The sequence below is a fragment of the Anas platyrhynchos genome, chromosome 1, assembly GCF_047663525.1.
Source record: "Anas platyrhynchos isolate ZD024472 breed Pekin duck chromosome 1, IASCAAS_PekinDuck_T2T, whole genome shotgun sequence".
Lineage (NCBI taxonomy): Eukaryota > Metazoa > Chordata > Aves > Anseriformes > Anatidae > Anas > Anas platyrhynchos.
The window spans coordinates 141345000-141362798 of NC_092587.1; the positions used below are offsets into that span (position 1 = coordinate 141345000).

Genomic DNA, 17799 nt, shown 5'->3' on the forward strand with positions numbered 1-17799 from the left:
AAAATCAGGCAACACCCAAAGGATTTTGTGATTTTAACAAAAAAAGTATGGGGGGAAAAAAAAAGTCATGGGAATGTGTTGTTTTGGGCTGGCACTCATATTTGTACATTGGCTCTTTGCTGACAGATTGAAAATTACTTTTTATTTATTTATTTATTTATTTTTAAGTGATGGGCAATTCAGAAGAAACACAAGTCAGGTGTAAAGGCCACTCTCACTGTTTTGAATCACAGCAGTGGTTTGAGGGGACAGTAGCCTTCAGTGTGCTGACCGATGCGTTTTATTCATCACTGCCAGCTGGTAAGAGAACTGAAGGCGAGGCTAGAGAAAAGGTCTTGACTCCAATATCCCAATGAGAAGAGAACAGTTTTCCTTCTAGCATTTGCAGTTTTTGCTATTTCAGGTTCCTGTCCCTCAAATCATTCTGCTATATTTTTATACTTTCATACCCACTTTGGTCAGAACATGGTTTCAGAGAAGAAAATAAAAAAAGACAGAAAGGATTATAGAGAACACTTTCTAAACCTTACCTTGGATTTTCAGTATGGAAAATGAGGAATTTACACCAATGCAGTTGTCTAGTTTCTCAATAGTGTGCTAAATGAATGCTAGTTCTCCCAAAGTGTATGTCCTTTCTATTTTGCAGCAGCCTCTGGCAAGGCCCAGCATATTTTCTTTACTGACTGCTTCTTTCACCCCACACCAGAAAGTTCAAATAACAACAGGAATTTAAACTAAAATCTCTCTTGAAACTGTTAGGCATAATCACATCAAAATTCATCTGCTTTCTTGAAACTGATGTCAGCTTGCAGCGTAAGACCTAGCTCTTTTCTTTCTAAGTTGTTCTTTGCTGAATGGATGATATTAAAAGAGATTGCATGTCTGTCAGGCTCCTTTCTGTCTGCTGTATTCCCTTAACTGCTCTGAGCCAAGAGTAAATGTGAAAGGCTGGTAGACAGTCTATGGCAAACAAACCACTTTCCTCTTCTTTTCTTGAGAGAAAAAGAAAATAAGACAAATTGCTTTAGAGTGGTTCAAAAATTCTCTCCCGAGATAAGCATTTAGACTGAAAAATATTCTATAATAAATAGAATATGACAGACTAGATTTTGCCATCTTTACTTTAAACTGTAATAAAATTCCACTGTGCATCAGCCTCTCATTTACAGATTTTCCTCTCGAGACAGACTTTTTAAAAATAAAATGTCACCTTTAAAAAAAAAAAAAAAGTGACTCAGAACCTTTCTGATCCTTGGAGGCTGTGAGAGTGTTAGGAAAATACAAGTTTTCACAGCTCTGTTCTTCGGTAGGTGTCCACTGAGGAACCCTGGAGGAGACAGGATAGTGAGATAGTTGTGTCTTTGGTCTGAGACAATGCAGCAGTTCTTATAACTCCATTCTCCTGAGTGATTAAGTAAATCTGCTAAAGACTAAAATGTTTCTTAATGGAAGCATGCATAAATGATTTGATTTTTCTCACTGAGCTTGCTTATAACTAAGCTATCCTCAGTCAGCATACAAAAATCTGGCCATAAGCAATGGAGATTTGAAATTATATTCCAATCTATATCATGTTTAGCAATATTTGTGGTGCTATAGTAGTAAAAAAAAACTCATCAGCATTTCTGATCACTTTACAACATTTAGGGACATGAGGGGAAATACTCTATAACAATCAAGGTGGATGTCCATCACCGTGGATAAACTCTGTGCTCAGAAATTGCATTCATGCCGGTGGGAGTCCTGCAGGTGGAGTGGGTGTTCAATATGCACTAAGCATTTCCAGGGCAGATTGTAGAAATTTGTCCACAGGCCATGCAACAAAAAATCCACATGTAAACGAAAATAGAACATTATGTTATGATGGCTTGGAGAATATTAACCTTAGAAATAAGAATTTTGAAGACAAAAGCACAGACAAGCAAATATTATCAAAACTGTGTTTTTATGGTTGTATTTTGGAATTATACCCTAGGAATGCCCATTAGAGAGACAGAGATGAATCAACTCTGAGTTTAATTAATGCTGGATTCATATTACTGTAATATGGACTTGTGTAAAAGTAAATCTTACAGAGTATCAATACAGTAGAGAACAGAATAAAATGGCATTTTGTCATTTGTGATGGTGCAGCTGTGCAAGAGCTGTGCCTGGTGAATGCTACTTCCTTCATAGGGGAAGTGAAGATTGGTGGAGAGTTCACAATGTTCAAAAATTTGGATAAAATACATAAAAAATAATTTTACAAGCATTGCGGAAGGAATTTTATTTCCTCCCTGTATCAACTATCTCCATGTCTTAAGAAGAGATACTGTCATGGTCTTCATTATGCAGAGAGAGGCAGTTTCCGTGGCATAGTATCAATTCAATATCTCCTTTGCAACTATATTGCCTGTGCCATTCTTTGTCATTAACATTCTAAAGGTTTTAATAAGAACAAATAAATAGTTTCAATAATGGTTGCTTTATGGGTTTGGTAAAATACAATCAAAAAAAAAAAAAAGATTTTTAAATGTATTATATATTGCAAAATTTCAAAGCAACCCATTCTTTATTACCATATATATGTCTTGTTATCAGTTTTGTAGGTTAATATCTAATCCCATGAAAAGAATGCATACTTTTTATTTCTTCTTCAAAACAAGGCACTTTGTCTTCCTGCTATTCCAGCTCAGCAAAACTTGGGGAATATTATTGATTTTATATGTCACTTTAAAAGATATGCAATAAGCCTTTAAATGGCTTAGGAATGGCCTCCTCTTCTGTACTGGCATGTGGACAGGTCAGGTATGCAGCTGGAAAGGTAAAGAGATTATCTGATGTCTTGCTGAAGTTTTACTCACCACTTTTCCTAGTTATTCCCAACAGCAAGGTGTAAAGACCCTATGGAGACATTCGGTGAAGTGAGGATGTGAGGGGCAGTTACTCCCTGTGACATTTACACCACTTGCACTGACTATGGATGTTCAATTTACATTACATAAATGCTGCATTTCATATACCAGTTACTGGTTGACCAGCTGATTGCAATTAGATTGCCATTAGTCCCTAGGGGCTATGCTTGTGTTTGCAAGGGGCTGCTGACAGCAGAGCTGCTGACTTCCTTTCTTGGAAAGTAGCATACATGGGCTGTCCTACAGCCTAGGACATGCCAGACCCAGTATGGAATAAAGGTGCATTGAAAGTGCTCACCTGGGAACTTGGAGGCATCCCTGGATCCTCTCAGTGAGATGAAAGCAAGCAAAAAGCTATTTAACCAACCAACCAAAAACACGAGCGGGACTGAAATTATGTGGTTGTCGTTCTTCCTTGCTGGTAAATATCTAGGTTTCTTATTGTTGCTGATGCTGAGAACTGATATGTGTCAATCATACATTTGTTGGGAAGGATTTCTCAAAGCCAGGATAAGATTTCTAGTCAAAGCCAGGAAAAGAGTCCATTTCTCTCCCTGTGTCTTCTTAGATTATAGCACAAAATTGTGGTAACATTGTTCAATTAGCTGCAATTGCAAAATTCAAACCTTTTTCCTATGATTACAGTATAATCTTAGTTTTGTTTGAATCTAACTTCCTTTGCCATTAAAAGTTATTTTATTTCAGAAGGAGTAAAAAATAAATATACACAAAACTGTGGCAATATTGTATGTTGATAATAATCCCTTCCTTAATTGCACAATTTACAGACAGAACTTAAAGGACATCACTGAGCTGAAAATAAAGATTTAGGATAAAATTTTAAACAAGAGAAAAGAAAAAAATGGAGAAATGGAAAAAAACAGAAACAACAAGATGAACTCAGACTGATTCATCCTGGATGATGACTATCTGTTTTCCTTTCTTTTCTTGGGAATTGAGCTGAACACTAACTCTCACACAGATTGACTAACTTAGCAGGTCCAGTTAACATTTCACAGCAGCCTTCATGCATTGTTTTGCTAGTGAAAAGGACAGGCAGTTACAAACGACTGTCAGCTTCTTGTCCCAGTTTGCTAAAAATGCAAAGATTGCTATCTCTTAGGTAGTTCTTTTATTTTAAATGGAGAAACAGGTTTAGTACCAAGGAAATCCTATATGTTCCTTTAGCCACAGAGAGGTCTTTTGGACTCTAGTCAGGGTGTGCTTTATTTCTTAAGGATGTGCCACAGTTTCTCAGAGGAGTTAAAACCAGCAGGACAGCAAAGCCCAGACTGTTACGCCATGATGAAGAACAGATTCAAATGGAGGAAATTGCAATACCTTCCTGTTGGTTGCCCAATCTAATCCTTAATTATGAACTTCCTTCTAAAGCACTTTGAAGGACAAGGAAACTTGTCTGCTGTCAGCTCCATAAAGGCTGTGGATCTGCTCTGACTGTTTTGATAAAACCTGGGAAGGAGCCAAGCCTGACATTGTTCATTCAGCTTTGGATGATTTTGTGCCGTCACTGATTACTGAAAGACTCTTCACAGTCTTCTGTCCTAATACAAAAAGCAGCTCATGCATCATTTCATAGCACAGCATTTAACCAACCTAATGTCATAATTAAACTTCTCCTTTATTTACAGGAGCTGTAGAAATCGGCGTGTGCACAGGCTCTCCCCTGCTGAGGTGGAGTCCATGAGAAATGTCCTGACACATAACCTATACCACGTGCGACAAAGGGTGTGTGAGTCGCCTTCTATTGCGCAGTGTTTGCGGACCAAAAGCTCTTGTTTGCCCTCCTTACCTCATGGCAAGGGCAGTGTTAGTGGTGGGACCAGCCCATGGCTGTACAAGGAAGGGAAGAAGGCCAGCCTCGGAGCTTGCTACCCAGTGAAAAACAAAAAAAGCAGGTTTTTCCATCAGCTTTTCACACTGAGAGCAGCAGAAAAACCCAGGAAAATCCAGGAGTGAGCTGTAGAGGTCAGGCTTCCCTCACTGTACAGCTACCTACATCTCATAAATGGCCTTTCTGAGGCTGCCGGATCTCCCTGGCCAAGGCTGGCCTCCCAGGTCCTCTCCCTGCATCACCTGTGACCTGCTTCTGCCGGGGTGCTCCCACAGCCGCACGGGCCACCCACCTCACACTGTAGCTCAGACTGTATTTTCAGCAGCAGCCCCAGCACATTTTCCAAGCAACCCACCCGTAGTAGAGCCTTAAGACCCAAAGGTGTGACAAGGCCCCTCAAGGACCCCCTACTTTGCTGATGCCTGGGAAGCTGGGTTGGCAGCAGATGCCTACGTGGCGTGGCAGCAGGATGGGGGCGAGTGGGGCCAGAAACATCCGAGCACCCTCAGCCTGGCAGGGCTTCAATCACTCCCAGGCTGGCAGGGTTTCGTGGGAGGCAGCAGGATGGCGGGTCGCCAGCAGCCACCAAACTGCTGCGGAGGTGGTAAACCATGGCCCAAAGTCAGCTGAGAGGCAGGCTGGTGTGCCCTCCCCCTGCGTGGGAGTTACAGTTTCCCCTTGCCAAAAGAGGAAAAAAAAAAAAAAAAGTTCCACCATTCCACCTCCTTCGGAGTTTCGTTTTACAAGTTCCCCCCCACACACACACAAAGAAAAAAGAAGCTTAGCAGAGATTTGTTTTGCAGAAATTTGTACTGGTTTTGGTGAGGACCAAGTTATCCTATCTGCTTAATCCAGTCTTGGGCCCTGAATATGTAACTGAGTGCCCTCATGCAGCAAGGAGTGGGAGAGGATATAGAGGATATAACCTTGAAATTATGCAGATAAACGAAACTAGCTCGTGTAACACACATTTGCTAGAAAAAGCTAGGCCCTGCTCATTTAAATGTGTCAGTATTAATATGATATTCATTCCCAATATTGTTTGATTTGCCATGGCCAATTATCCTTATGATATTAATTTCTTATCTTGCCAGCAACAATTTGCATATATGGCTGCCTCTTAGCTGAAATGACCTCTCTCTCTTCAAAATCAATTACAGTAATGACCATTAGTGCCAGTCACTTCCTATGTGGCATTGAGGTCTGTGTGCTTTGGAAATAAAAGATTGGAAGTAAAAATAATACTACTTCTAATACTTCACTTTAAACTTTGAAGGCCTGATTGTGCTTTGCCTTGTCCAAGCCACTTTGCAAGTGCCTATTCCAGTCAAGTTAAGATCAGATTCTGCATTTGAAGACATTTTTATAGAGTTAAGAGATTCTTTCTCTTTTAGGCAGAGAATTAATCTCTTTCCCTTCATTTAACAAGAAGTAAACAATAAATTAAAAATTTTATCCTAAAAAAGTTTGAGCTTTAAGGTAACATTAAAGTGTAATTTGCCCTAGTATGGAAAGGAAACTGAGCTGTGCATCTCCTTCTAGAGACGTACTCTTAGCATTATGTTTACCTCCCAGTACCAAGGCTCAGGGGTGGGCTAATCAGCTATTTGTCTCTTTGGACCTGCCTCATACCTGTAGCTCCCAACTGCATGATCAGGGGAGGGCTGAGGGAGAGGTAAAGCTCAGAGGTGTTAACAGGCTAGTGCAGGTGGATGTTTTATGGTGCACTTTAGGCAGGCATCAAAAAGGGCATCAAAATGCAGCCCTAGTGGTAGTACAGGCAGCTGGGAGGGGGGGCATATTGTCCAGGGCTTACAGCTGTGCTCATACGTCCTCACACCTTGCTGTGCAGTGAGGTTAGTGCGAGGCTGTGTTTTTCCACAAGTTGCCAAAAAGACCCATGGCAAGTCCGTGGCGTGCCCTTGGCCGTGTGACCGACAAGGCTGTGCAGCTTTATCTAATTAACTTTGTGAGTGCAAAGGAAACTAACAGAGTGAACTTTCTGTTACAGGCACCGTCATACAACCGCCACAACCTGCCCACCAACACCAGAGAGAAACAAGCCCAGGAAATCCTCATCCGTCGGCAGCACAGCCTGAGGCAGAGTTGCAGAAAGGGAAACAGCTTACCTTGGGGTAGACCGGTACCTGTTATGCAAACTGCTGTTCATGTAATCAAAACAGAGAAAAAAAAAATCCTCTGCTTTTCCATAAATAGGAAAAGAGACACACATTTTTATATGCTTTTTACAATTAAAATGGATACTCTCCCCAGTGTAGCACCTAAGAAGAAAGGGCTCCACTTAGCATGTAGACAGCCACATTTTTAATGTCCTACCTCTATACGTCAGTTAAAAATTGCATACTATGTCTATAAGTAGTAAAATAATGCAACTTTCATTGTTTCGGCATGTGCAAAGCAAGGTATGATCACACCTATGTGAGCTTGTAGCCTCACAAAAAGCCTGATCCAAAGGTCTTGACACCCTGACACCACAGTTTGAGCTTTGGATCAGTAAGGTAAGATTTGTTTGACGATATGTAGGCATTGGATAGCACAGCTGAGATAATCACTGTTTAAGAATAGAAATAAATTCTTGCTGGATACAATTCCATTTTATTCATACTTGTCACCTGAAATAAGAAAAGTGAATCTTAGAAGAGCATATTTCTTTCTACTGACTGTAAAACACCCCTAGGCCTATTAAAACAGACACAGAGATTTTCACTGGAGCCGAAGCTGAGTTCAACCCATGTCTGTCTGTACACAGGTTAGCACCACGGGCGCACGCTACCTCTCCTTGCCGCAGGGCCATGGCCAGCCCACTTGGCGAAAAGCCAGGCACGTTACTTTTACAGGTAATGGAAATGCTTTATGTTCTATCCCGCTCCAGTAGTGAAAGATACTTGAACAATTGTTTGGTGGATTTAACAGTACTCAGTGAATACTACCATGGAAATCCCTGGTCTCTTTAAATGAGTTACACCCTTCTCTCCTATCTTTTTATCTGTGCCATTTATATGGTCATGACTGCTGCAGTTTCTGTCTTGTTCCAGAACCACCTACTTTTCTCTTTTTTTCTTCTTGCACAAATTCTCCTCTGATCCCTGAAGTTTGACCTGGTCATGAGGGCATGTGCATAAGCCCAAGAAAGCAAATTGTCTGTTCCTGCAGCCCCATAGACTCAGCTGCATGCAGAACTGTAGGGAGATGCTGATGCTGGTAGCCTGATAGAGGCGAGGCTGACACAGAGCCATGCCTACAGGGCCAGTGGGCAGTGAAGCTGAGCAGAAGTTCCCAAGAGCATGCCCACACACCGTAGTTCAGTGTATGCACGCACACACACACACAACCAACCACCCTGAGCAGCACAGTGAGTACAGCACACACACAAACACAAAGCACCAACAGTATCATCCTGTTCTCTTCTCTGACTGATCAGGATGAAGAGCTGGTAGTGGAAAATTGTATGCATGCACGTATGCATACACATGCACTGTAGATCCCTCCATAAGTGGCCTTGGCCACCCAGTCTTCCCCCTTGCTGGTTCCTGGGTCCCCCTTGGCGTGTATGCAGATACATATGTACAAACCAGTCTCTCTGGTACCTGGTCTAGACTGTGGCCCTACCAGTAGCCACCCCATGTTCTCTCCAGTCACTGGTCTGGATCTCCTGGTCCATCCGATAGCTAATTCACAGCCTTGCCATCTTCAGTGTCTGTCCCATAGTCATGGTTGCTCCAACACTTGCTTCCCAAGCCTCTTGTCCTACTCAGTGGCTCCTCTGGCTTGATGATTACTAGTGGTTTTGCACTGATATATACCCACATAATATGAGTGGGCCCCAGTCCCTCTGGTTGCTGGCATTCAGACCTTCATGCACATGTGCACAGAGTACAGGGAGCTGCTCACTCAGGAAAACAGACACATGTGGAGTTTAATGAGAAGACAGGAAAAAACTGTCCTGATCTGGTGCAAGGCATGGCCAGACACATGTCCTGACCAGCCTCTGTTTAAATGCATCCATCCCCTTTCCATCCCGTTTTCCCTCTGTTTTACTGCACTTGTCCCATACTCCCCAAACCACCCTAATTCCTTCCTTTACCCACCTTTGGTTCCTTCCCTGAAGATCTCATCATAAGTCTTGTATTATCCCCAGAAACTTTCCCCTGGCATCCTGGCAATTACCTGGTCTCTTCTTCCCTTTTCCAGCTTGATCTCTGTGATCTTTCCATAGTGATTGTATTTATATTGTATTGTGGACATAGAATAATTCAAACGGTACTGAAACGAGATGGTAAGTTTGTCCAGAAATACCAGTATTACTACAGAATACCACCCATCCATAAACCCTTAATTAAGAAGACAGAGATAAAGGATTGAGCAACACCGAATTGCCCAAGGAGACATAGCAGGACAGTGTAAGAGAAAGTATGGAATTTAGGACACTTGAATGTCCAGCATTATCTCCCTATATAATTTTCCTGACTCCTTTATGAGTTTTTTTTTTATGTGACCCTGAAATATATTTGGTTATTCTGAAAATTACTTCTAATTTCTGGAAAAATTAGCTACAGTGATTGAAAGTATATTTTTAATCATCGTCTTTGTATCAAAACCTGGACAACGAAGTTCCTTTCCTGCAGGTGCAAAACTATTTTTCTTTCTTCTCTTTCTGTTTTGCTCTGAAAGAGATGAAAGCAAAAGAGATCTGTGTAGGCAAACCATCCCCTTGGTGCTGTGCACCCACACGTGGTAGAGGCAGAACAGAAACCCATAGGATCTATTCAGAGAGGAAGATCAAAGTTACTCACGGGGATTTTTGTTCTTATTTCTTTTATTTTTTATTTTAAAGAGCTGGTTATTTTCTGTTCTGTTTGTCAGGATGTGGGGGATATGTGTCTTTGAGTCTTTCTGAAAGACTCAAATTGTTCTACACAGCATCCTCAGACCTGTAAACATTTCAGATGCTTTCAAAGGACCAAGTCCTGGTATCACAAACAGGCATGTTATTTCAGCAGGGTGAGGAATAAATCCTGAAGCAGTGAATATAGGTACATTTTTAGTAATACTCAGACCTACATTTCAGACCTGCCTTGTGATCTCTTTGAATAATTGTACTTTTTGGTTTGGCTTCTGGCATCCTAAAACTCCATAAAATATTCTGTACTGTTCTTGTGAAAATCAAATATATATCAAATTCAAACCTGAACATGTTCTCTTATAATCTCTGTACAACATATACTTCAAAATGAACTAATTTAAATCTTGTCTTACTGCTTCTTTTTTGTTTCCACTAGAGTACAAGGCTTTCCTACTATTAAGGGGGACTTGCTGTGAATTATCAGATTAAAAGGAAAACAGGGTAGGGAGTAATAAAAGTATATAAATCAAATAAGTCAAATAGTTCAGAGTTGTATTTACTTTGAAAAGAACACTCAATTAACATTCTATGATTCCATGATCATCTCTGGACCCTAGAGTAGCATTCACACCACTTGAAAAGTCTACTTCAGGAGGAAACCGCCATAAATTCCCCTCATATAATCAATATTAGGATGAGATTAATTGCAGCTGGGAACTGAGAAAATAAATACTCAGTATACACGAAACAGAATGACAACTTCATGTAAATACATATATCTTTAGAGAGAAAAATACCACTTGTCTATGCCTGAAGTCCTCCTGGAACAAGCACCCTCCAGCAAGCTTGTTTTAACTCATACATAGCATGCACAGAAATTTTAGTAACCAACAGGACAGAAATGACTACAAATAGATCCTCAAACTGACCAACAGCTCTTCCTGCCTTTCATAAAAGTGAATGATTTCTTTGGCAGTATACATCAATCAAAACTTGTAACACTGATGTTCTTCTTGTAGACACTGATGTCCTTCTTGAGTGTCTCATAGCACTAAGTAGAAGTCCTTCAAATCTGAAAATATCTTTAAAAAAAAAAAAAAAAAAGCTTAAAATAACTTAGTTATTTATCTGAAATAACCTAATAAGTTTTGACTGTGTGACTGTATCCAATACACGTGAGCTTTACCTGCAGCAGGGTATGGTCTAAATTTTGTTATTTATGGTCCTTTGTCTTTATCTCACCAAACTTCCCAGCTTGTTAGGAGTTGTTCCTTAAATTAACTGACTAATATGCTACTGTGTAGTCAGAGTAGAAGTAACCCTAAGAAGAGTTACAAAGTATATTTTGTAAACTCAACAGAATAAAAGAGTTAGGACCTATCACAGTCACATTTTAATTGTGTACTTGGAGCACTGCAAGGTGGTAGGAGCAGGTCTGACACACCCAATGTAATCGAAGCGCCCTAGAGTCAAACTCCTGGTTTCGGGTGAAACTGTTTTCTTCCCAGTTGTTAACCACAGGTGACTGGTTATCTTGATTTTCAGTGGTGCTAGAGTCATCTTCTTAGTGAGTTTGACAATGATTTTCAACTATGGCACTAGATATACTTGTGATATTGGTTGAAAGGTACATAAAGGAGTGATCTTGCCCTGTGAAGGCATGAGCTGCTTTACAAGGTGTGGAAAGATACCTGAATTTTTTCTTTCACTGGGGTTTCAGAGTAGAGGCAAAATCAATAACATCTCTGAAACATCAGCTTTGGTATGAAAATAAAGATCTAGGGTTATTTTTAGTTCTTGACTGCTCTCTTATTCTATAGTAATTATTTAAAATGATTCCATTTTAGGCTTTAAAACCATAATGCTGTATAATGTTGAATACCTTTCAATTGTCCTTGCCAATATCATGGTGTTTCTCTTTTTTTCTGCTTCATTGCATGAATTCTTTGTTCTTTTCCCTCAGATCACCCCAGAAGCGACTCTGAGGCTGGCATCCCAGTAAGGTTCAGACCCCAGCCGCTCAGACTACGGCCGCTCGAAGCAAAGCACCACCAGGAGGAGCTGATTCCAATGGCACACTTAGACAGACGTGTGTCTGCCCATCCAATTTTTCAGGTCAAAGAGGAAATTCAACCAGTCAGCATCGTTTAACCAGAGCAGACAATCTAGCTCTAATGCCAAAAACTCGATTCAATGAGGGAGAAGTTGAGGGCTATGAGTCAGAAGAGACAGAAACAATGGCACCAGCCAGGCCATTAGATATATGAGGAGCAGAGAAGAGTGATGTTCACATCTCTTGGGTCCTCTGCGCGCTGCTCCAGAGAAAATAACAGAGCTCTTATATGAACCAAACCACAAATTTCCTTTTGGGACCAGTGCACTCATTCTTGTATCACTTTCAAACACTGTATCAAGGTACTTAGTGGCTCAGAGAAGAATCAAATTATTATATGTTTATGTAAAGTTTACTTTTCAACAAAGCACTGTAGGAAAGAGGGGAATATGGTCTTTGTAGGGGTTTGGACATGGATTTAAATGACAATAGTTGGGCACAGGTGGTACTATAGATGGGAGCTGATAATGTCTTCCTCTGTTCTGTATTATGACTTAAATCTGGGTGACAGAAATACTGAAGGACATGGTTAATACATGGGTGGCCAAATTGGTAACTTCAATTTGCCTAGAGCTTTGAATGTCAGATTAGTTGAGATATTTCAGATATAGGTGAAAAACAGGCATGTTTAGGGCACCTAAATGTCAATGAAGATGCCTAAAAGGATAGTTAAATCAAAAGGATGTTTTAGTGGATATTTGCAGCACTTGAATAGCATCTCAGGCTTTTCATTTTTCACAACAAAACAAAACAAAACAAAACAACAAAAAAAAATTTTGCATGTTTCAAGTCAATTGCTGTGAAGGTTCATGGCTCCTGTGATTCAACCAACTTCAGCATGGAGACACTTGTAACCCATCTCCAGTTGTTTTGGATGAGGAAAGGAGGCATCCTGTACTTACAAATCCAGAGAGGATTCTTCAGCCATGGGTGCTATTGGAAGGCCAGCACAAAGCTCAACAGTTTCATTTGCAAACATGGGTCTGCAGGAATGTGAACAGTAGTCCTGTGGTTATAGCTCTAGTCTAGGGAGCAAGAGGCTTCAGTCACGGAGCATCTAACCTCCCTCCCTCTCTCCCACCTTGCTGGAGCTGCCCAAATTGCTAGACCACTCTTCACACTGAAGCTGGACCAGCATCACAGATGGGAAGCAAGAAGCTGGGACAAAAGGTGAAAGAAAGCCTGACTTTGTAGCCTGCTGGCTAGCAGGAAAGAAGGGCTCTGTGTTGTGCTCCCAGGTTTCTAGGGTGTTTGTCTATATGTTGCACAGAGAAGCACTTACTAAAAAAGCAAAAATAACCAGAGGCATATGTACTGGATCCCCTGACTCCTCAGCCTTCCTACCGAGCTCCCTTCCAACTGGCTCTGTGTACCCATGCTCTAGTCTCAGCAGTGGAAATCCATGGTGGTAAGGGCACAGGAGACAAGCAGCTGTGGAAGATTAGGTTAGTTTGGATAAAGTCTAAAATGCCTGCCAAAAATGCCAGTCACCTAGTGCCTGCAACAGAGCTTCTTTCTGCAAAGTGGAAGAAGCATCATTACCATCACGTCTTAAAACTGTAGGTGAGTAGATTTTATGCAAAGGAATGATTTGAGTCCAGAAGTCCATAAACCCACTCTTGCAGCTGCACTAAACTGAACTCTGCAGCTGAGAAATGCACAAAGTTCAGTCATGCTTTCTTCATAATTCACTTTCTCTCCTCCACTCAAAGTGCACTGAACTGTGCAATTTGAGGTCTGTAAATGGCACTGCAAGAATCAAAGAGGCAAGAATCAGTGATAAGAGTGCCACCCTTCTGGTTTTGGGGAAGGATGTTACTGTAATGAGCACTTGTATGTCTTAGTCCAGAAGACCTTTGAGGTATAAATTATGATTTCATCACATTTCAAGCAATATATTTCTGATTCAAGATAGGTAGCTTCTAAACTAACAGATTAGGAATGTACAACCAAAGGAAAAAAATAAAATAACTTTCCTCCCTTTTTCTCAGGTTTGAAGTTTTATATTTAGCAGGTCATAACAAATCATCTGTATTGAAATTGTACAAAGATTTCTGAATCTCTTCTGTTTGCGTTTCCTCATTGTGCCAGAGAAATTATTCAACTTTCTTTTATGAAAGGATAGGTTTTAGCTTTTGTACTGACAGTGAGCAAGCAAGCAAATACAGTTCTGTACATAAAAATCAACAAATAAATTCAGCTACACCAAAAGAAGTGCTGCACATAGTTTTTAAACAAAAACCCTGTGCCAACCCTCAATCCTACTGCAAGTTATATCACGTAATGTAAATCTCAGTGAAAACACTATTTTAAGAAAGAAGAGTGATCATACAAAATCAGGTCTTGAATTGCACTATGAGCTACCCAGTTGCTATGTGAAATTTAACGGAGGGCAAAATCAGCTCTTGTGTGAGTGGTCATTAGATCACACAGCTGATGTAGATGCATGGAAAGAGGAAGCAGAGAGTTAGGACCTGCTTCTGCATTGCAAAGTCAGGAGACAAGTTCTCCAAAACTAGCTGGTGGAAAATGTGGACTGGAGGCAATCTTTGGACACAGTGATAAACAGAAAGTTGTACCCTCAGAGGTGGGTGAAGATGGGATAATGTTTTGTCTTCAAAGGGAGGTTTAGAAGAGAGATTAAACAGAGGAATTACTGTGAGCTGCAAATTCAGCATTTCCTTTTTAAGAAGATTTAATGAACAGGTTGTCTGGGGGAACCGGACAGATACAAACTCTGTGTGAGATGAGGAATGCTAATGGAATGTCTGGAGTGACATGGAAAGGGACTAGATATGCATTGTGAAATCCCAGTTTTGTCAGGGTATTTTTGAAAGGAATGCTCAAAACTGCCTACCTTATTCTCTATTAAACACCATAAAAGTTGTTGAGTATTTACATAACTACATGTAATAAGTGGGGAGCAAAGGATTCAATTTGCAGTGGCCATTTATATTAGAAGAGGAGAAAAATAAGTCTTTCTAAAATACAAATAAAGCTAGTGCATGGCTGGAATCACAGCTCCCACTTTTGGTTCATTCCTAATCTTTCCTCTTAAGAAACCAGTGAGCCAAAACTTCAGAGAATGTGAAGCCACAGAGCATCCAGCAGTTCATAGAGCTGTCCCAGCTTCTGTAGTCTGTCCCACAAACTTGTTAAGTCTATTTTTGTTTTGCTTTCCTAGCAATTAGAAAGAAGGACTGGAAGAAAATTTCTTTCTGTGCCATTAGTCGCTGTTAATGGGCTTGCTGGCTGTTAGCCAAGAAATCATGCTGAAGATACCTGTATAAAATATGCTCTAATATATAAAGTTGCAGTGCTTATTTCTTTTCACAGGCATTTCATACTTGTGAAAAAAAATATATATAGATATATATCTTTAAAGAAGCAGATTACTTATGTTTTAAATGGCAATAACTACAGTAATATTTCATTACAAGCAGCTTATTCTTTGTCTATAGACCCACAGGCCTGGTCCATAAAGAAAACCAAACTCGTTTAGGGCATGGGTTGAAACCCACTACTGGCTTGTAAGTGCTTGTGTGTGGGCATTCCTAAACTCCAAGCTGGGTTGCATCCAGGAAATTTCTGCTGGTAAATTTACAAAGGTAAGTCAATTCAATCCAAGATCTCCCTTTTCAGACTGGTACAGCTCTATTTACTCAGGAATTTAAATTGTGCTTTGATTTAAGGTGAGCTGACACAAGAAACTCATGCCCAGAAGGTGAAGTATCAGTATTCAAAATCCAGAGAACAAAGACTGAGGGAGTTAAAACTTTTTCCTTGGGGCAGAAGGATAGTACAGAACAAAGGTATAATAGTAATGAAAAAAATGTACCTTGTACAGAAGAGATAAAATAAAAAGACACACTTGAACAGAACTTGCTAATCAATAAGTAAAATAAGAAAATAATAAGAACAGTGATAATGGGGAAATAATAGCAAAAACAGCAACAGTTGAAGAAAATGTTGGAGAAAGAAGGAGAGAGTTCCAAGGTCAATAGTACGTTATAAGCAGTTGACAATACTTCCATATTTATTACATGGCACAATTAGCTGTTGGATCCTGTTATTCCTGCTGCAGCTGTTACTCCTCAACTAATATCCTAGGCAAGTAGGAACTTGTAGTAAAAGGAGAATCTCTTTGGTATAGAGCTTACAATTAAAGAAACAACTGCAAGGGGTGCATGGACAATCCAGGTATGACAGAAGAGGGCAACGAGTGCCCAGTCTGTGACCTCTCTCAATTTTCAGAAATATTGCTGAACGGAGTGCACTGGAAGAAGACACCACTGTGCTCTTTCTCCCATGCGAAATGGTGCCCACTGGAAATTTCTGCAATTGTGTAATGCCGGCTACCGTTTTTTGTATAGCACCTGTGGAAGCAAAGTGCTGGCTGCATAATGACACCAGCACACCAGCGAACAGTACTGACAAGGATTCTGTGAAAGGATTTACAAGTGGTTCAGGTGTCACACTAAGGGAGGACATCACTGAAGAAATGCTGAAACAGGTGGAATAATTTGCTCCATAGCATAGTTGGGAACTGAAGGACCAGGACTACTTTCATAAAGGACAGAGAAGAAAAGCTGTAATAGGTGGAAAATAATGAGTGCCCTGATGGGAGCTTTGGATGCAGTGATTTACGGTATGGACAGAAAAGTTCTATGCATGTTGATCTAGTGAGATGGCCATCTTAAAAGACAAAAGTAAGTTAGGGTGTGTCTAGAGCAATTAAGGATGGTTAGATGAGATTCAGAAAAGTAGACTAGCACAAAAATGTGTTTCAGCACAAATATGATATCTTTATGTTATGAGCAAGATAGTCAGAAACAGAGTTTAAATAGCATGAGTGGATCTGCAAATGAAATAAACAAATTGTTGTTGCTAAAACAGTTGACTTTTAACTAGCAGAAGATGAAAATAATTGTGAAGTGATTCTTATTTTCTTGCTGGTATGTGGGTTTTGAGACGACATTTTCAGGGTTTTTCCTCTAGCATTAGACCCTGAAGCTCACTTCTTATTGTCACATATGAATGGAAACTACTATTTAAAAACCCATGTGAGACTCTGGAAAATATATAAAATATTTCTAATCTTCCTTTCTTCATAGCTACCTTTTCTAATTTTCTATCTACGTATATGGATAGAACTCAAACATTAAGAGTGGAAAAACAGATTACCTTATCTTTATATTTTGTTTGCTTTTTAGGTAGGACAATTACGTTATTGTTTTGTCAAACTTACTTTAAAATGAAAGGTGTAAGGTAACATGAGTAATATTCTGAACCAGTTAAGAGGACTGGAAATCTACTGAGCTAAGTTTTATTTACTTCCTTTTGAGAATCTGTCTTAATGTTAACCGCAAGTGAAACCCCTTTTTCTTTTCTGCTCTGGTTTCACAGGTGTGAATTTTCACAAGTTATTAATAGTTCTTGTTTATTCCTGGTCCAGAAAATTACATTTTCTACTACTTTTTGATCACAAGAAATGAGACAATCAAAATGAACATTATCCCTGAGTTCTTTCCCACCATCCTTCTTGCAGGAGGAAGCTAGGCAAAAAGAAGTGCCTGTCCAGAACAGCCACAGTGAACTGGGACACAGGTAGCACTCACTCACAACATCACTTTTCACTTGCAAACACACGTGGGGTTTAGGCCCATTTAGTGTTCGATGCTTTCCCATCAGACACTTGTTCTGCTAAATGCAAAATTGTCATAACAGAAGTTTGAAGTCAAAAAGCCTTTTTTTTTTTTGCTGGCATGTATGTCAGGTACTAATTTAGATTCATTAGTAGGTACTGGGCCTAACACCATTTGCTCCTTGCTTTATTGTTTTATTGCCAGTGATAAGAAGCGAAAATATTGAGTTAGGCACAGATGTCAAAATAATATTTATTTTATTATTATTATTATTATTATTAATATATTGAAATAAAACCTTTAGCCTTCTAGCTAGCTTTATTCATACCTTTCATTAAGAGTAAACTTCCTATCACAGAAGCTTGCACTGTGTGAGTAAAAAAAAGAAACAAAAACAAAAACAAAACACTATAAACACAAGTCAGCTGCCC

General features: G+C 39.9%; 1 protein-coding gene across 1 annotated transcript in view; it reads left to right on the plus strand.

Annotated features, from left to right (window-relative positions):
* The window catches only part of SLC9A4 (solute carrier family 9 member A4), a 40934-nt gene extending 23534 nt beyond the window's left edge, over positions 1–17400 (plus strand). The window contains 5 exon segments of the mRNA XM_005013443.6: positions 4544–4640; positions 6758–6889; positions 7517–7604; positions 11574–11710; positions 11713–17400. Coding sequence (XP_005013500.4) covers positions 4544–4640; positions 6758–6889; positions 7517–7604; positions 11574–11710; positions 11713–11877 — 619 coding nt within the window. The 3' untranslated portion in view covers positions 11878–17400.
* The last annotated feature ends 399 nt before the right edge of the window (positions 17401–17799 follow it).